Source organism: Mobula hypostoma, chromosome 9 (genome assembly GCF_963921235.1).
Source record: "Mobula hypostoma chromosome 9, sMobHyp1.1, whole genome shotgun sequence".
In the NCBI taxonomy this organism is placed as follows: Eukaryota; Metazoa; Chordata; class Chondrichthyes; order Myliobatiformes; family Myliobatidae; genus Mobula; species Mobula hypostoma.
The window spans coordinates 3,787,121-3,802,881 of NC_086105.1; the positions used below are offsets into that span (position 1 = coordinate 3,787,121).

A 15,761-nucleotide genomic window follows, 5' to 3' on the forward strand; every position below is an offset into this window, starting at 1 on the left:
TTGTGTTATTTGCTAATATTTATGCTCTAGTTTCCTTTGCAAAATTCTGTTGCTGCAACAAAGAGATGGTCATTTGATGCTGTCCACAATCTAAATTAAATGTTGGTTGTAAATTTAATAACCAGTTGATTCAAACCAATTACACTAATCATGTGGGGATACAAGACCTCCTACACTTTATGAGGAGATTGAGACGTGCAAGGCTGCTTGCCCCCATTCTAACAACTGTCTCCAGGAGCACCACTGAGACTGTCCTGTCTAGCTGCATCATTGTGTGGTACAGAAGCTGCAAGGCATTGGACAAAAGACCCTACAAAGGATAGCAAACTCCGCAGAGAGGTTCATCAGGGTCTGCCTCCCCCCTCTTTGTCACATTTACTGGGAATGTTGCAGATGAAGGGCCCAAAGCATTGTTGAGGATCCTCATCACCCGTCCCACAATCTCTTTGACTCCTTACCATCAGGAAGGAGGTACAGGAACATCAGGACTAGGACTGTCAGACTGGGTAATAGCTTCTTACCTCAGGCTGTGAGACTAATGAATACCCTGCCACCACCAAGGTGTCTTCATGTGGACAGTGAGAAGAGAGCATGGTTTGGAAGGATGCAGGGATAAATGCTTCCTCTAGGCACTATGCCTGCAACCATTCGAAGTGTTACCGCCTGCCACTACACCTCCTTTCTCACCACTATCCAGGGCACTAAACAGTCCTTCCATGTCTTCCATTTCTTCCCATGAGTCATTTATTGCATCAGGTACACCCGGTGTGGCCTCCTCTACATTGGTGAGATCCAGTTCCTGATTGAACACCACCTCTCTGCTCACTGAACCATTTAAGTCCACTTCCCATTCCCACATCGAGGGAAGCTAGATGCAGATAGGAGGAGTAACACTTCATAATTTGCCTTGTTGGTACGAACATCAATTTCTTTAACTACTGGTAACCCTTCTCCCCTCTGCTCCTCATTCCTTTCTACCCTACCACCCACCCTCAGCCCTCACCTCTTCCTTTCCCCAACCCTCCTGATTTGCCCATCACTCATACACTTCTTCACAAGTTCCCCTCCTCATCTCCCTCCCTCTATCCTTTGGTCCATTGCCCTCTTTTATCAGATTCCTCCTCCTTCAGTCCTATGTCACTTCCACCTATTACCTCTCAGCTTCACATTTCATCCCCATTGATCACTTGTCTATCACCCACCATTCCATTGTTTCTACCCCTTCCGCCCACTTTGTCATTCCAACTAACTCTCCTCTGTACTTCCAGTCCCAATGAAAGATCTGTGCCCAAAATATGGATTGTCCATTCCCCTGATAAACACTACCTGATGTGCTGAGTTCCTCCAGCATTTTGTGTGTTTGCTACGCTGTCCACATGCCAGATTTTGTTAGCTAGTGTCTGGTTGCCAACATTGGATGATGGGCAAGTTTAAGCTGATTAAACTGACATCTCACTGCATGAGCCATTGATCAAGACTGAGCAGTTACACAAGTTCAAAAGCAGAAGACTAATCAGTCCTTTGAGTCTGCTGCACCATCCAAAAAGTTAGCGCAATCGCTTGATGCTGCATGCAATCACTGGTTTGGGGTTCAATTCCCGCCACCATCTGTAAGGTATTTGTCATTCTCTCCATGACTGTGTGGGTTTCTCCCGGGTGCTGCAGTTTCCATCGATATTCCAAAAACGTATAGGTTAGGGTTAGTGTGTTGTGGGTATGATAGTTTGGCGCCAGCTGATCTCCCTCCTGGCATTTGTCCTTGCAGGTAGAACAAGGGCTACACCTCCTCCCTCACTATCGTTCAGGGCCCTAAGCAGTCCTTCCAGGTGAGGCGACACTTCACCTGTGAACCTGTTGTGCTCCTCCTGTGTATTGGTGAAACCCAAAGTAGGTTGAGAGACCGCTTCGCCAAGCATCTATGCTCTGTCCACCAGAAAAAGCAGAATCTCCCAGTGGCCACCCATTTTAATTCCACCTCCCATTACCATTCCAATATGTCTGTCCATGGCCGCCTCTACTGTTGCAATGAGGCCACACCAGGTTGGAGGAGCAACACCTTATATTCTGCCTGGGTAGCCTCCAACCTGATGGCATGAACATCAATTTCTTGAACTTCCGGTAATGCCCCCCTCCCCCCTCACCATTCCCTTTTCCCTTTCTCACCTTCTTACCTGCCCATTACCTCCCTCTGATGGTGCTTCTGGTTTTCTTTCTTCCATGGCCTTCCGTCCTCTCCTTTTACAATCCCCCTTCTCCAGCTGTGTATCTCTTTCACTAATTAACTTGCCAGTTCTTTACTCCCGGCCCCTGTTTTACCTACCACCTTGTGTTTCTTCCTCCCTCCACCCCTCCCCCCCCCACCATCTTCTAACTTTCTTTTTTTTCTTAGAAATTACTAGGCTTACCCATAGCCCTCTATTTTTCTAAGCTCCATGTATCTATCCAAAAATCTCTTAAAAGACCCTATTGTATCCGCCTCCACCATCATTGCCAGCCCCCCAGTCCACACACTCACCACTCTCTGAGTAAAAAACTTACCCCTGACATCTCCTCTGTACCTACACCCCAGCACCTTAAACCTGTGTCCTCTTGTGGCAACCATTTCAGCCCTGGGAAAAAGCCTCTGACTATCCACACGATCAATGCCTCTCATCATCTTGTACACCTCTATCAGGTCACCTCTGATCCTCCGTCGTTCCAAGGAGAAAAGGCCGAGTTCACTCAACCTGTTTTCATAAGGCATGATCCCCAATCCAGGCAAAATCCTTGTAAATCTCCACTGCATCCTTTCTATGGTTTCCACGTCCTTCCTGTAGTGAGGCGACCAGAACTGAGCACAGTACTCCAAGTGGGGTCTGACCAGGGTCCTATATAGCTGCAACATTACTTCTCGGCTCCTAAATTCAATTCCACGATTGTTGGAGGCCAATACACCGTATGCCTTCTTAACCACAGAGTCAACCTGCGCAGCTACTTTGAGCGTCCTATGGACTCGGACCCCAAGATCCCTCTGATCCTCCACACTGCCAAGAGTCTTACCATTAATACTATATGTGGTTTAATCTTAGTCAACTTTCAGTGTAAGTGAGACTCTCCGAACAATTGCTGGCCTTTCCTGCTGCAGCTGCTACTACATAGTTTCAAAGCAACACACACAGAATGCTGGAAGAAGTCAGCAGGTCAGGCAGCGTCTATGAAAATGAATAAACAGTCGACATTTTGGGTAGGCTCTTCAGGACTGGAAAAGAAGGGAGGATATGCCAGAATAAGAAGGTGGGGGGAGGGGAAGGAGAACAAGCTGGAAGGGGATAGGTGACAATTAAGAAAAAATCTGCAGATGCTCAAAATCTGAGCAACACACACAAAATGCTGGAGGAACTCAGCAGTCTAGGCAGCATCTATGGAAAAAAGCACAGTCAGCGTTTTGGGCCAAGACCCTTCGGCAGGAGTAGAGGAAAAAAAACTGAGGAGTAGATAGGTGAAGCCAGGTATGTGGGGGAGCGGTGGAAAAGTTTAAGGTTGGAGAGGAAGGAATCTGATATAGAGTGGACCGTGGGAGAATGAGGAGGAGGGGCACTGGGGTAGATGATAGGCAGGCGAGGCCTGGCCTGGCCTGCTGAGTTCCTCCAGCATTTGTGTGTGTTGCTTGGATTTCCAGCATCTGCAGATTTTTTCTTGTTTGAGAAGAGGTGGGAGTCCAGAGTGGGGAATTAAAGAAGTCTAGAATACTGCACTGTGGATACAAGGTTAATGCACAATGAGCAGGCGAAATGTTTTCACAAAAGCTTTGTGAAACTGTGAGTTTAGCGGTCTGTGTAGAATCAGTGCTAAGTTGGTTCCGTGTCTTTCGTCCTGAGCTGTTGTGTAAGCCAGCAAAGCACAAAACCCATCTGTCTCTAATCTCCTTTAGGGATATAAATCTACTATCCTTCCCCTCTCTGAGCTGTGCACACTCTGGCTTCACAGAGCTGTAGCTGACTTAACAACCTAGCTAGTTGGTTGTAGAACATAGAGCAGTACAACACAGGACTTCAGCGAACCATTTAACCCACTCCAAATTGAATTTAACCCTTCCCTCCATTTCTTAATCATCAATGTGCTTATCTAAGAGCTTCTTAATTGTCCCTAATGTATCTGCCTGTACCACCACCCCGGCATTGTGTTTTTTACACCACTGTGTGAAAATAAAACTACCTCTAACATTCTCCCCCCCCCCCACCCCACCGCCATAGTTTCCTCCGGTCAGCCTAAAATTTGGGGCAGCATGGTAGCGTAGTGGTTAGTGGTTACAGTACAGGAGACCCGGGTTCACTGTCTGTAAGGAGTTTGAGTCTCCTTGTGACTGCGTAGGTTTCCTCTGGGTGCTCTGGTTTCCTCCCACAGTCCAAAGACATGCTGGTTGGTCATTGTAAATTGTCCTGTGATTAAGCTTGGATTAAATTGGGATTGCTGGGTGATGTAGCTTGAATGGCCTATTTCATGCTATATCTCAATAAATATTTTAAAACATGCCCCCTCATATACATCGTAAATGTAGGCTTTGACCAGTCCCTCAAAGCTGAGAGAGAATACAGTGTGAATGGGGAATACCTTTCTTTGCGGGGGGGGGGGGGGTATAGCCAGTCTTCATTAAAAAAGAACTCTCTGCCTCTGAACCACTTGCTGCTGGTTTGAGATCTAATGTAAATAGTGAAGCGCAGCCCACTTAATGGAACTCCCAGAGTGATTAGTGTGACAAGCGGGTTCTGCAATTCCAACAGAATATTATTGTCTTTGATTAAATGTTTCTCTGAAGTAGGTGGAGGATTTCCTTTACATAGCAATCTCAGCAGTCAAGACTCCTGCTTCCATGTCAATCCCTCACTGGGACTAGTGCAATGCTATTTTGTTCACTATTTTACTCTCCCTGCACTATTTATATGTGTATGTATGTGTGTGTATTGCATGCTATATATATTCTTACTGTCATTTCTGTTTTTATTTATTGCTGCAAAACATTAAATTTGACAACATGTGCCTTTGATATTAAACCTGATCCTGATTCCTTCTGCCTGTATCGTGGTTACTCTGAAGATTCCTCCATACCAGAGGCTGTGGTCACAATTTAAACTTCAGGCCTTAAATCAGTCCAGTGCTTGGCCAGGACCCAATCTAAACCAAAATCCTTCACTGAGCAATTGATGCAGTCTCCACGGAACAACATAAATCACTTTCAGGTACGGGATGATATGACACAACAGCATCAAGTCACTATTTTGCTCACTTTTTATACTGTGTATTCATTATTTAATATATATTTTAATTTATAAGGGTTTTTTCTGTCCTTCTGCCACAAAACAACAAATTTCATGGTATACAACAATGATAAGACCAGATTCTATTTCACCTGCCTTTGTGTGGAAAAACTTCCCCTCAGCTCCCTTTAATGGATGGATTTGAAAACAAGAGATGGTCCATGAACATTATCTCACTGTTTTCCTCTCTTTTTGCACAACTTATATTTTTTATTATAACCTTTACTAATTTTTTATGTGCTGCTGCAAAACTGCAAATTTCACAATGTATGTGAGTGATGTTGGCAATAATTTGGAAAATGGGTATCTCAGGTGATTGGTGGTTAGATTGAGTTTTTCTCCAGTCTTGGCTATTTACTCGCAAACATTTCATCACCATACGAGAAGACATCATCAGTGCTCTGTTAATTGTGTGTCCTTCAAATGCCTGGCTATATTTACCTTTCAACTAGCTGATTGGTCATTATGGAAACTCAATTTTGATGTGGGGAAGAAATCTCACTGATGATTGGTTGTGTGGCAAACTTCTGGAATTTTGCCCACATTGGCTGATAAATAGGATCGAGGTCAATGTGTTTGTTTATAGAATTGAGAGTTTGCATCTTTATCTGGCCAATGTAGTTCTTGTTGCAGTCTCCACAAGTTGCTCCAGGAGGCGAGGGAAGAGATTGCTGAGCCTCTGGCTAGGATCTTTATGTCCTCGTTGTCCACGGGAATGGTACCGGAGGATTGGAGGGAGGCGAATGTTGTCCCCTTGTTCAAAAAAGGTAGTGGGGATAGTCCGGATAATTATAGACTAGTGAGCCTTACATCTGTGGTGGGAAAGCTGTTGGAAAAGATTCTTAGAGATAGGATCTATAGGCATTTAGAGAATCATGGTCTGATCAGGGACAGTCGGCATGGCTTTGTGAAGGGCAGATCGTGTCTAACAAGCCTGATAGAGTTCTTTGAGGAGGTGACCAGGCATATAGATGAGGATAGTGCAGTGGATGTGATCTACATGGATTTTAATAAGACATTTGACAAGGTTCCACACAGTAGGCTTATTCAGAAAGTCAGAAGGCATGGGATCCAGGGAAGTTTGGACAGGTGGATTCAGAATTGGCTTGCCTGCAGAAAGCGGGGGGTCTTGGTGGAGGGAGTACATTCACATTGAAGGGGTGTGACTAGTGGTGTCCCACAAGGATCGGTTCTGGGACCTCTACTTTTCGTGATTTTTATTAATGACCCGGATGTGGGGTAGAAGGGTGGGGCAAGTTTGCAGACGACACAAAGGTTGGTGGTGTTGTAGATAGTGTAGAGGATTGTCGAAGATTGCAGAGAGACATTGGTAGGATGCGGAAGTGGGCTGAGAAGTGGCAGATGGCGTTCAACCCGGAGAAGTGTGAGGTGGTTTGGAGGGACAAACTCCAAGGCAGAGTACAAAGTAAATGGCAGGATACTTGGTAGTGTGGAGGAGCAGAGGGATCTGGGGGTACATGTCCACAAATCCCTGAAAGTTGCCTCACAGGTAGATAGGGTAGTCAAGAAAGCTAATGGGATGTTAGCTTTCATAAGTCGAGTGATAGAGTTTAAGAGTCGCGAGGTAATGATGCAGCTCTGTAAAACTCTGGTTAGGCCACACTTGGAGTACTGTGTCCATTTCTGGTCGCCTCACAATAGGAAGGATGTGGAAGCATTGGAAAGGGTACAGAGGAGATTTACCAGGATGCTGCCTGGTTTAGAGAGTATGCATTACGATCAGAGATTAAGGGAGCTAGGGCTTTACTCTTTGGAGAGAAGGAGGATAAGAGGAGACATGATAGAAGTATACAAGATAATAAGAGGAATAGATAGAGTGGATAGCCAGCGCCTCTTCCCCAGGGCACCACTGCTCAATACAAGAGGACATGGCTTTAAGGTAAAGGGTGGGAAGTTCAAGGGGGATATTAGAGGAAGGTTTTTTAATCAGAGAGTGGTTGGTGTGTGGAATGCACTGCCTGAGTCAGTGGTGGAGGCAGATACACTCGTGAAGTTTAAGAGACTACTAGACAGGTATATGGAGGAATTTAAGGTGGGGGCTTATATGGGAGGCAGGGTTTAAGGGTCAGCACAACATTGTGGGCCAAAGGGCCTGTAATGTGCTGTACTATTCTATGTTTTATGTTCTTAAGTGATCCTGTACACCACTTTGCTTTTGTCCATTGTCTTTACTGGTTCCTTGGTTCTTGAGACAAGTTTCCTTAAAGTTGCAGTTGTTTTGAGAGGGATTGCGATTGTGATGTGGTGAGGTTTCAGCTGTTGAGCTGTCGTTTCTGAGATGTTCTTAGTGTAGTGCAAGGTTGTACATTGAGTAAAGTGCCAATCGAGCACTTTGAATAAGTGCTTCTCTTCCATGACCCAAAGTTCGGTGGTGCTACATTGTGTTTGTGCTCTCTTAAATAAGGTGCAAATGCACTTTTCTAGTGGCAAACTGGGTGGTTGCTGTTGGTAGTTCAATACCTGGTCTGTGTGTGTACTCTTCTGGTAGATGAATGTCTCTAATGTACCACCTGTCCTCCTTGTGACAAGTATATCCAGAATGTGCTTGATCCGGTATCCAGGATCGCTAACCTCAGTACATGAAGTCCTAGGGCACTACTTTAACTGGACGTTGAGGAGGCTCTGGTGCAGGCAAACAAAGTGAGCATGATAAATTTTAGAGGTGTGGTTCTCTTCTGATAACTCTGTAAACAAACATCGAAATAGATGCCATCTACACACCCCTAAGAGCCAAAGAAACACGAGCCAATAGAATTCAAAGGTCACTGAAGGTACAGCCAATCAAGATCAAAGCAAGAGAACGGGGGCCTATATAAACATGAGTACTCCCAGTGAGAAATACAAACAATTGCGCACTGAGGGTGTCACCTTGACCGGTGACGAAACACTTGCAAGCTAATTGCCAAGCTCGATGAACACTGCAGCATGAAAAAACCTCATCCTGAGCTACCACCATCCTGAATATGAGTTACTCCTCCAACCTGAGAGTGGCTTCATCATAGCAGTAGAGGAGCCCATGGACAGACACGGAATGGAGATGGGGAGTTCAGTTGAAATGGGTGGCCACTGAAATATCCCACCTTTTGTGGCTGATGAGGCAAAGGTGTTCGACGAAACAGTCACCCAGTCTATGTTGATTCTCAGTGATGTTTCTGGCATCTGCAGCTTTTCTTGTGGTTCCGGAACTTACCAAATGTCTAGTTGCTCAACCATCATTTCTCAATCAGCTGTTTGTAGTGTAAACCAACTGACAAAGTCAGTCTGTTAATAGAAGCAGGCAGAGCCCATCACTGGCCCCATGCTTGGTATGGACTGTGACCAAATGTTGTCAGGACTTGCAGACCTGAGTTCTAGAGAAAGGTTGAATAGCATTTAATTGAATAGAGAAGGAGGTACAGGAGCCTCAGGTCTGACACCACCAGGCTCAAAAAGTTATTACCCTACAACCATCAAGCTTCTGAACTTCACTCAGCTCAGCTCTGAACTGATTCAGGGTGGTGGAGAATATTGGGAGCTCTGGTTGAGAGGTTTAATGTTGTGGTATTCGTCAAGCTTGGCAATTAGCTTGCTAACGTTTCATCACCAGTCAAGGTGACATTGTCAATGCGCAGTTGTTGGTGTTTCTCTCTGGGAGTGCTCACATTTATATAGCCACCCTGTTCTCTTGCCTTGAACCTAATTGGCCACCCCTTTCAGTTGGCCTTTGAATTCTATTGGCTCGCAGCTCTTCGGCTGTTAGGTGTTCATAGATAGTGTCTATTTCAATATGTTTGCAAAGTAATCAGAAGAAACCACACCTAAAATTTCTCTTGCCTGCACCAGAACCTCCATGGCGTCCCAGTTAAAGTGTTGCACTTCTCGGTCTTCGTGTTCCGAAGTCAGTGACGCTGAGGATGTCACCTTGACTGGTGATGGAATGTCTGCAAGCTAATTGCCAGGCTCGGTGCACACCACAACATCAAACTGAACTGATCCCACAACTTAAATGGACTCCCTTTCAAGGTCTCTACAACTTAAATTCTCATTCTTATATATCTATCTGCACAGTTTGCCTTCATTTGCATGTTGGTTGTTTGTCAGTCTTTGTGTGCAGTTTTTCATTGATTCTATTGTATTCTGTGCTGCTGTGAATGCCTGCAAGCAAATGAATCTCAAGGTAATATATGGCAACATACGGGTAGTTTGATTAAAAAAGTACTTTGAACTTTATTCCCTAGAGTTTAGGAGAATGAGGGGAGATTTGAGAGAAGTATGCAAAACTATGAGGGCAATCTGCCCTTCAGGCAGTTGATCTATGTTTTTCTATGTGATTAAGCACATTCAGCTTTTATGTTGAAATGAGCAGTCTCAGATCTGTATTAGGACACTTCCTGGGCAGTCAAATTTCACAACATATGTGAGTTTTGGTGAATGGTCCACCCTATCCATCTTCCTCCTCATCTGGAAGAAGGAAAGCATTTTGGTGGCAGAAGGTTAGAGGTTTATGTCAGGAGCTAAATAAATTAGCATCTAAAGCCATCCTGTTGTTTCCTCAGCAGAAGCATTGCTTGTAAATTGGTGTCATATTGTTTGGAAATTAATCTAAAGGTGTCAGTAAGATTTTTATGAAAAAGAATGTTATTCTTGAGTTTATTAGTTACTAACCTGGATGCTAATGGTTTACACATACTACTTGCCTGTAGTACTTACCTATTGGAATCCTATAATACTTACCTACAGGAAACTTAACGAAGTTTTTTTACTTATCTGTGTATGTTTACTTGTGTGGATTGCACTTATTTTGTTGTTTTTCGCTCTGTCATGCCATTGAGTCTGCAATAAACTCAAGGAGCTAGGGAATGCTATATCCTGACTCATGTCATTTTTGAATGGAGTTTGGCTGATTGTTCAAAGGGTCAAAGGTCAAGTTTAATGTCAGAGAAATGCTTTTTCGTCGCGAAACATCCATGAAAACAGAGAAGTGCCCCAAAGAATGAACAACAGTTAGACATGTGAACCCCAAAGTCCCCCCCCAGCTCACCCCTCCCACGCGTAAGTGGCAGCAAACAATGATCCCCCCTCCCCCCACCAGCAAAAATAAATGCACATCGGTACCATCACCGAGCCCAAGTGTGTGCTAAGCAATAGCAAAGACACAGACCAAAGTTACCCCAAAAGCTTCTCATTTCATCCGAATTCGACAACCCGCGGATTCTCCCTCTCCCTGACAAGGGAGGGGTAGGTGTCCCCCATTTTCACAGCGAGCGGGAGACATAACAACAACCCGCTGGCTTACGATCTTAAAAGTCTGTATTGTTGCTTTTTTCGAGCTCTGTGTCCGAAGATCGCAAAGACCTCGGGTCTTCGGGCCCACAACGAAAGATTTTCCAGCCTCTCCGACAACAAATGAGTCTCCTGCCGTGACACTGACCCTTGATCCACCCGTCTCCAGAGCCCTGAGATCTTAGGCTTCCGAACACCATCGAGATTTATACAAATCCTTGGTATGTCGAATAGCGACCAGTCATGGAACCCTGAGAACGGGTCCCATTCCTACAAAGAACCGAAGCCTGCATGTAACTCCTGGTCAGGGTCTTCAAAAGAACCCTGAAAGGGAAATAGAAAGATATTAAAGGTAGAAATAGACTGTCTGGTTGATGTTACAACACCTCTGTGAGGACAGTACAGAGGGGTATAGATAGGGTAAATGCAAACTGGCTTGTTTCACTATACTTGGCTGAGACTAAAACTAGAATCCATAGGTTAAGGGTAAAAGGTGAAATATGTGAGGGGGGAGCTTCTTCATTCAGCATGGTGAGAGTGTCAAATGAATTACCAGAGGAAGTGATGGATGGAGGTTTGATTTCAACATTTAAGAGAAATTTGGATAGACATATGGATGGGGGGGGGGTATGGAGTGCTATGATTCGGGTGTGAATCGATGGAACTAGACAAAATAACAGTTTGGTATGGACTAGATGGGCCTTTCTCTTGTACCGAAGAAACGGAGGAATTTATACACTGTTGGGAAAGAGAGGAACGACTAGTTCAGTAATTCCAAAAAGCCAGCAGAGGAACGTTGGGCTAAGTGCAGCACAGTAATCTATTGTGTGGGAGATGTGCTATTTTTGGGATATTTCTGAGTTATATCATCAGGTATAAAGTAACACGGTCTATTCTCTTGCAGAAATGAGTTGTACCATAGAGAAGGTTCTGGCTGATGCAAAAGCACTGGTCGAGCGCCTGAAAGAACACGATAATGCAGCGGAGGCCCTCATCGAGCAAACCACTGCTCTTAACAAGCGGGTGGAAGCCATGAAGCAGGTGGGTGGGGTCTGCTGATTATTCTGTTGTGAAAGTCACCTTCCAAACTGTGTTGCAATAGAACTTAGAAACAAAAATATTCAAATATTGAAAGGCCTAGAAACAATGGCTGTGGAGAGGATGTTTCCAGTAGTCTAGGGCCAGTGGCAACAGAATCAAAATAGAGTCAAAGTAAATTTTATTATCAAAGTACATATATATCACCATTTTCTTGTGGGCATACTCAATAACTACAATAACCATAATAGAATCAATGAAAGACTGCACCAACAGGGCAAATAACCAGTGAGCAAAAGACAACAAACTGCAAATATGAAACGAAACTGCCACAAATGAAGTTGTGTCTGAACACCTATTCAATCAAGTGGAAACGCACTGCAGTAGTGGGGACCTTAAGAAGAAAGAAGGAAATCATCTTTTCAAAGTATTCCAATGGTCTTCCAAAAAACTTCACCAGAAGATGTCTTGTCTGGAGAAATAACCTTTTAACTCCTACTGAACAGTCAGCAAGAGGCTGACCCTACCGAACAACGGAAATATTTCCAAAATGATGGCTAGACTGCTCCAGCCACACAGAATAACGGTAGCACACAAACCCAGCACAATCATCAGAATGTTCTTCTCGAGACCCAAAGATCCAAAAGCCCACATGGAGAGAACAGACATAATGTACCAAATCTGATGTGGAGACTGCCCAAACATTATGTAGGGTAGACGGGGAGAAAACTATACACATAGACTACATGAACATCAGCTAGCCGCAAGAGGACATGATTCTCTGCACCTGTCTCAGTCCGTGAAGGACAAGAAGGACACAAGTTCGTCTGAGAAACTACAAAAATCCTGGCAGAAACACAAAACAATAAATTAAGAGAATTCTTAGAAGCTTGCTTCTCAACAGAAGGCTCTATTAACAAGAATATTGATCTGGACACAATTTACAAACCTAGGTATCTGCGGGATCAGGGCTGAGGGGTGAGCCCTGGGCACCCAAGGAACCAACGCTCACAACGACCAATAAACAGGGATACGGGCCAAGGAGATCTGGTTGGTTGAGACCCAGTGGAGACTAGCAGCCAGCACGACAGCCAACGAATCAGAACAGTGAGTTGAACTGTGAGCACTCAGTAGAAACAACACTTAGATGTGCACTAATGATGTTACCTTGACTGATAATGAAATGCTTTATGGCCTAACCTCCAGGCTGAGCGAACAACCCTACAAACAAGCAGCCAACACGAGCTACCAATTTCCTCTTTCATTTCAAACAAAAAGGGACAATAAAAGAAACTAATTATAATAAATATCAAGAACATGAAATGAAGAGTCCTTGAAAGTGAGAAAGTTCTTGAAAGAATAGAGGGATATCCATTCAGAACAGAATTGAAGATGAATTTCTTTAACCAGAGAGGAATAAATCTATGGAATTCATTGCCACAGATATGTGTGGAGCCCAAGTCATTGGGTATATTTAAATCAGAGGTTGATAGGTTGATTGATTAGTCAGTGCATCAAAAGTTATGGGGGGAAGACAGGAGAATAGGGTTGTGAGGGATAATAGTTCAGCTTGATGGGCCAAATAGTCTATTTCTGCTCCTATGCCTAAAGGCCCTTGGGACTCAGTGTGTTGTAGATGGAAATATTTAATTTTATTTAAAGATACAACACAATAAAAAGCCCCTTCCAGCCAAATAAGCCCACTCTGCCCAATTAACACCATGTGACCAATTAACCTACGGACCTGTATGTTTTTGGAAATTGGGAGGAGCTGAGTCACGGGAACGTAGAAACTCATTACAGACTGCGGCAGGATTTGAATCTGGGCGCTATGGTGGTGTTACACTAACTGCTACCCCACTGTGCCGCCCCAAATCATGATAGTAATTGTATTTTAATTTGAAACAATTAGTTTGAATCCCTGATTATTCTATACTATATTGCTGTGTTATAATCAGTGAATAAAAATTCTTGAATAAATCATTTTCTGTAATAAAACCTGAAGAAAAAGAAGCACACACAAAATGCTGGAGGAATGCAGCAAGTCAGGCAGCATCTGTGGAAATGAATACACAGTTGACATTTTGGGGCAAGTCCATTCATCAGGACCTGATCCAGGTGGTGAGTCCTGGGTTTGGATTTACATGTGGGCAGAAGGCACAAGGGCTGCTAGTTCCCCAGCTCAGCAATTTCCAGGGTCAGAGGTCCATTCAAGGCCTGGAGGTTGGGGTTCCATCTTCAACGAGTTCAGAAAATTCAGAGTTCAAGCTTAATTTATGATCCAAGTACATAGACGTCACCATAAACAGCCTGAGATTCATTTTTTGTGGGCATTCACAGTAAATACAAAGAAACACAATAGAATCAATGAAAGACTGCACAAAGCAATACGGACAAACAACCTATGTGCAAAAGGCAACAAACTGCAAATATAGAAAGTAAAACAAAAGAAAACTAAATAAATAATCAATAGATATCGAGAACATGATGTGAAGGGTCCTGGGCCAAGTGAAGTTATCCCCACTGGTTTGAGAGCCTGTGTTGAGTCCTCTGGTCAATACCGAAGATCGAAGCCTGGAGGTTGAAGACCAGAGAGAGTCTGTGTGTGCGGAAAGGAGGAAAGGGGCTTGTGCTGTTTCTGTTGCTGCTTGTGTTGTTCTGCTGAGAATTGTCAGCATACTACGTTGGTGACACTTGTGGGCTGTCCCCAGCACATTGTTGGGTTGTGTTCGTTGTTAACGCAAATAGTGCATTTCATTTACTGTATCGATGGACATGTGATAAATGAATGTGAAATCCATGAGCGTGGTAACTCGGTGGTAATAAAACTCTCAGGATAATGTTGCCTTTCCTCTGTGTTACGTGGGGCTTGAATGTTGGATTTTAGTGGTACACTCTGTGGTCACGGTATGAAGGCAGTTCATGGGAATCTCTGGTGGGGTAGCGTTGCAGTAAGCGTAACACTTTACAGCACCGCGATCAGTGATCTGTGTTCAACTCTTGTCGTCCTCTACAACGTTTATACATTCTCCCTTTGACTCTGTGTGTTTCCTCCCTCATCCCAAAGGTATACGGGTCAGTGTTAGTAAATTCTGGGCATTATACATTGGCAAAGGAAGCATGGTAATACTTGCGGGTTGACATAGAAAACCTACAGCACGATACAGGCCCTTCGGCTCGCAAAGCTGTGCCGAACATGCCCTTACCTTAGAACTACCTAGGCTTAACCATAGCCCTCTATTTTTCTAAGCTCCATTCAGGAGTCTCTTAAAAGACCCTATCGTTTCCGCCTCCACCGCCGCCGGCAGCCCATTCCACACATTCACCACCCTCTGCGTAAAAAACTTACCCTTGACATCCCCTCTGTACCTACTTCCAAGCACCTTAAAATTATGCCCTCTCGTGCTAGCCATTTCAGCCCTGGGAAAAAGCCTCTGACTATCCATACGATCAATGCCTCTCATTGTCTTGTACACCTCTATCAGGTCACCTCTCATCCTCCATCGCTCCAAGGAGAAAAGGCCGAGTTAACTCAACCTATTCTCATAAGGCATGCTCCCCAATCCAGGCAACATCCTTGTAAATCTCCTCTGCATTCTTTCTATGGTTTCCAGGTCCTTCCTGTAGTGAGGCAACCAGAACTGAGCACAGTACTCCAAGTGGGGTCTGACCAGGGTCCTATATAGCTGCAACATTACCTCTCGGCTCTTAGGATAATGTTGAAGGTCAGTGCACCGTATGCCTTTTTAACCACAGAGTCAATCTGCGTAGCAGCTTTGAGTGTCCTATGGACTCGGACCCTAAGATCCCTCTGATCCTCCACACTGCCAAGAGTCTTGCCATTAATGCTATATTCTGCCACTTTTCAGCCCAGTTTTGCATCCTATCAATGTCCCACTGTAACCTTTGACAGCCCTCCACACTATCCACAACACCCCCAACCTTTGTGTCATCAGCAAATTTACTAACCCATCCCTCCACTTCCTCAGCCAGGTCATTTATAAATGTCCCCAGCACATCTTTTAACACAAGCAACACATTTCACTGTGTTTTAATGTGCATGTGACAAATGGCACTAATCTCTCTAATCTCTAGCCTTTAGGACACGGTGAGGCTCTCAGCCCTCGGACGTGCCTGCTCTGTAAA

At 44.4% G+C, this 15,761-nt stretch overlaps 1 protein-coding gene across 5 annotated transcripts in view; it reads left to right on the plus strand.

Moving 5' to 3' along the window:
• fgfr1op2 (FGFR1 oncogene partner 2) overlaps window positions 1-15,761 on the plus strand; it is a 66,938-nt gene that overhangs the window by 8,920 nt on the left and 42,257 nt on the right. For 3 of the 5 annotated variants that reach the window (XM_063057609.1, XM_063057608.1, XM_063057611.1), the window contains exon 2: window positions 11,482-11,618. In XM_063057609.1, the coding sequence (XP_062913679.1) occupies window positions 11,484-11,618 (135 nt within the window). In that variant the 5' untranslated portion in view covers window positions 11,482-11,483. Of the gene's footprint in view, window positions 1-5,073; window positions 5,217-11,481; window positions 11,619-15,248; window positions 15,341-15,761 lie in introns of those variants that run through there. The other 2 variants (XM_063057610.1, XM_063057612.1) reach the window with 2 other exon arrangements.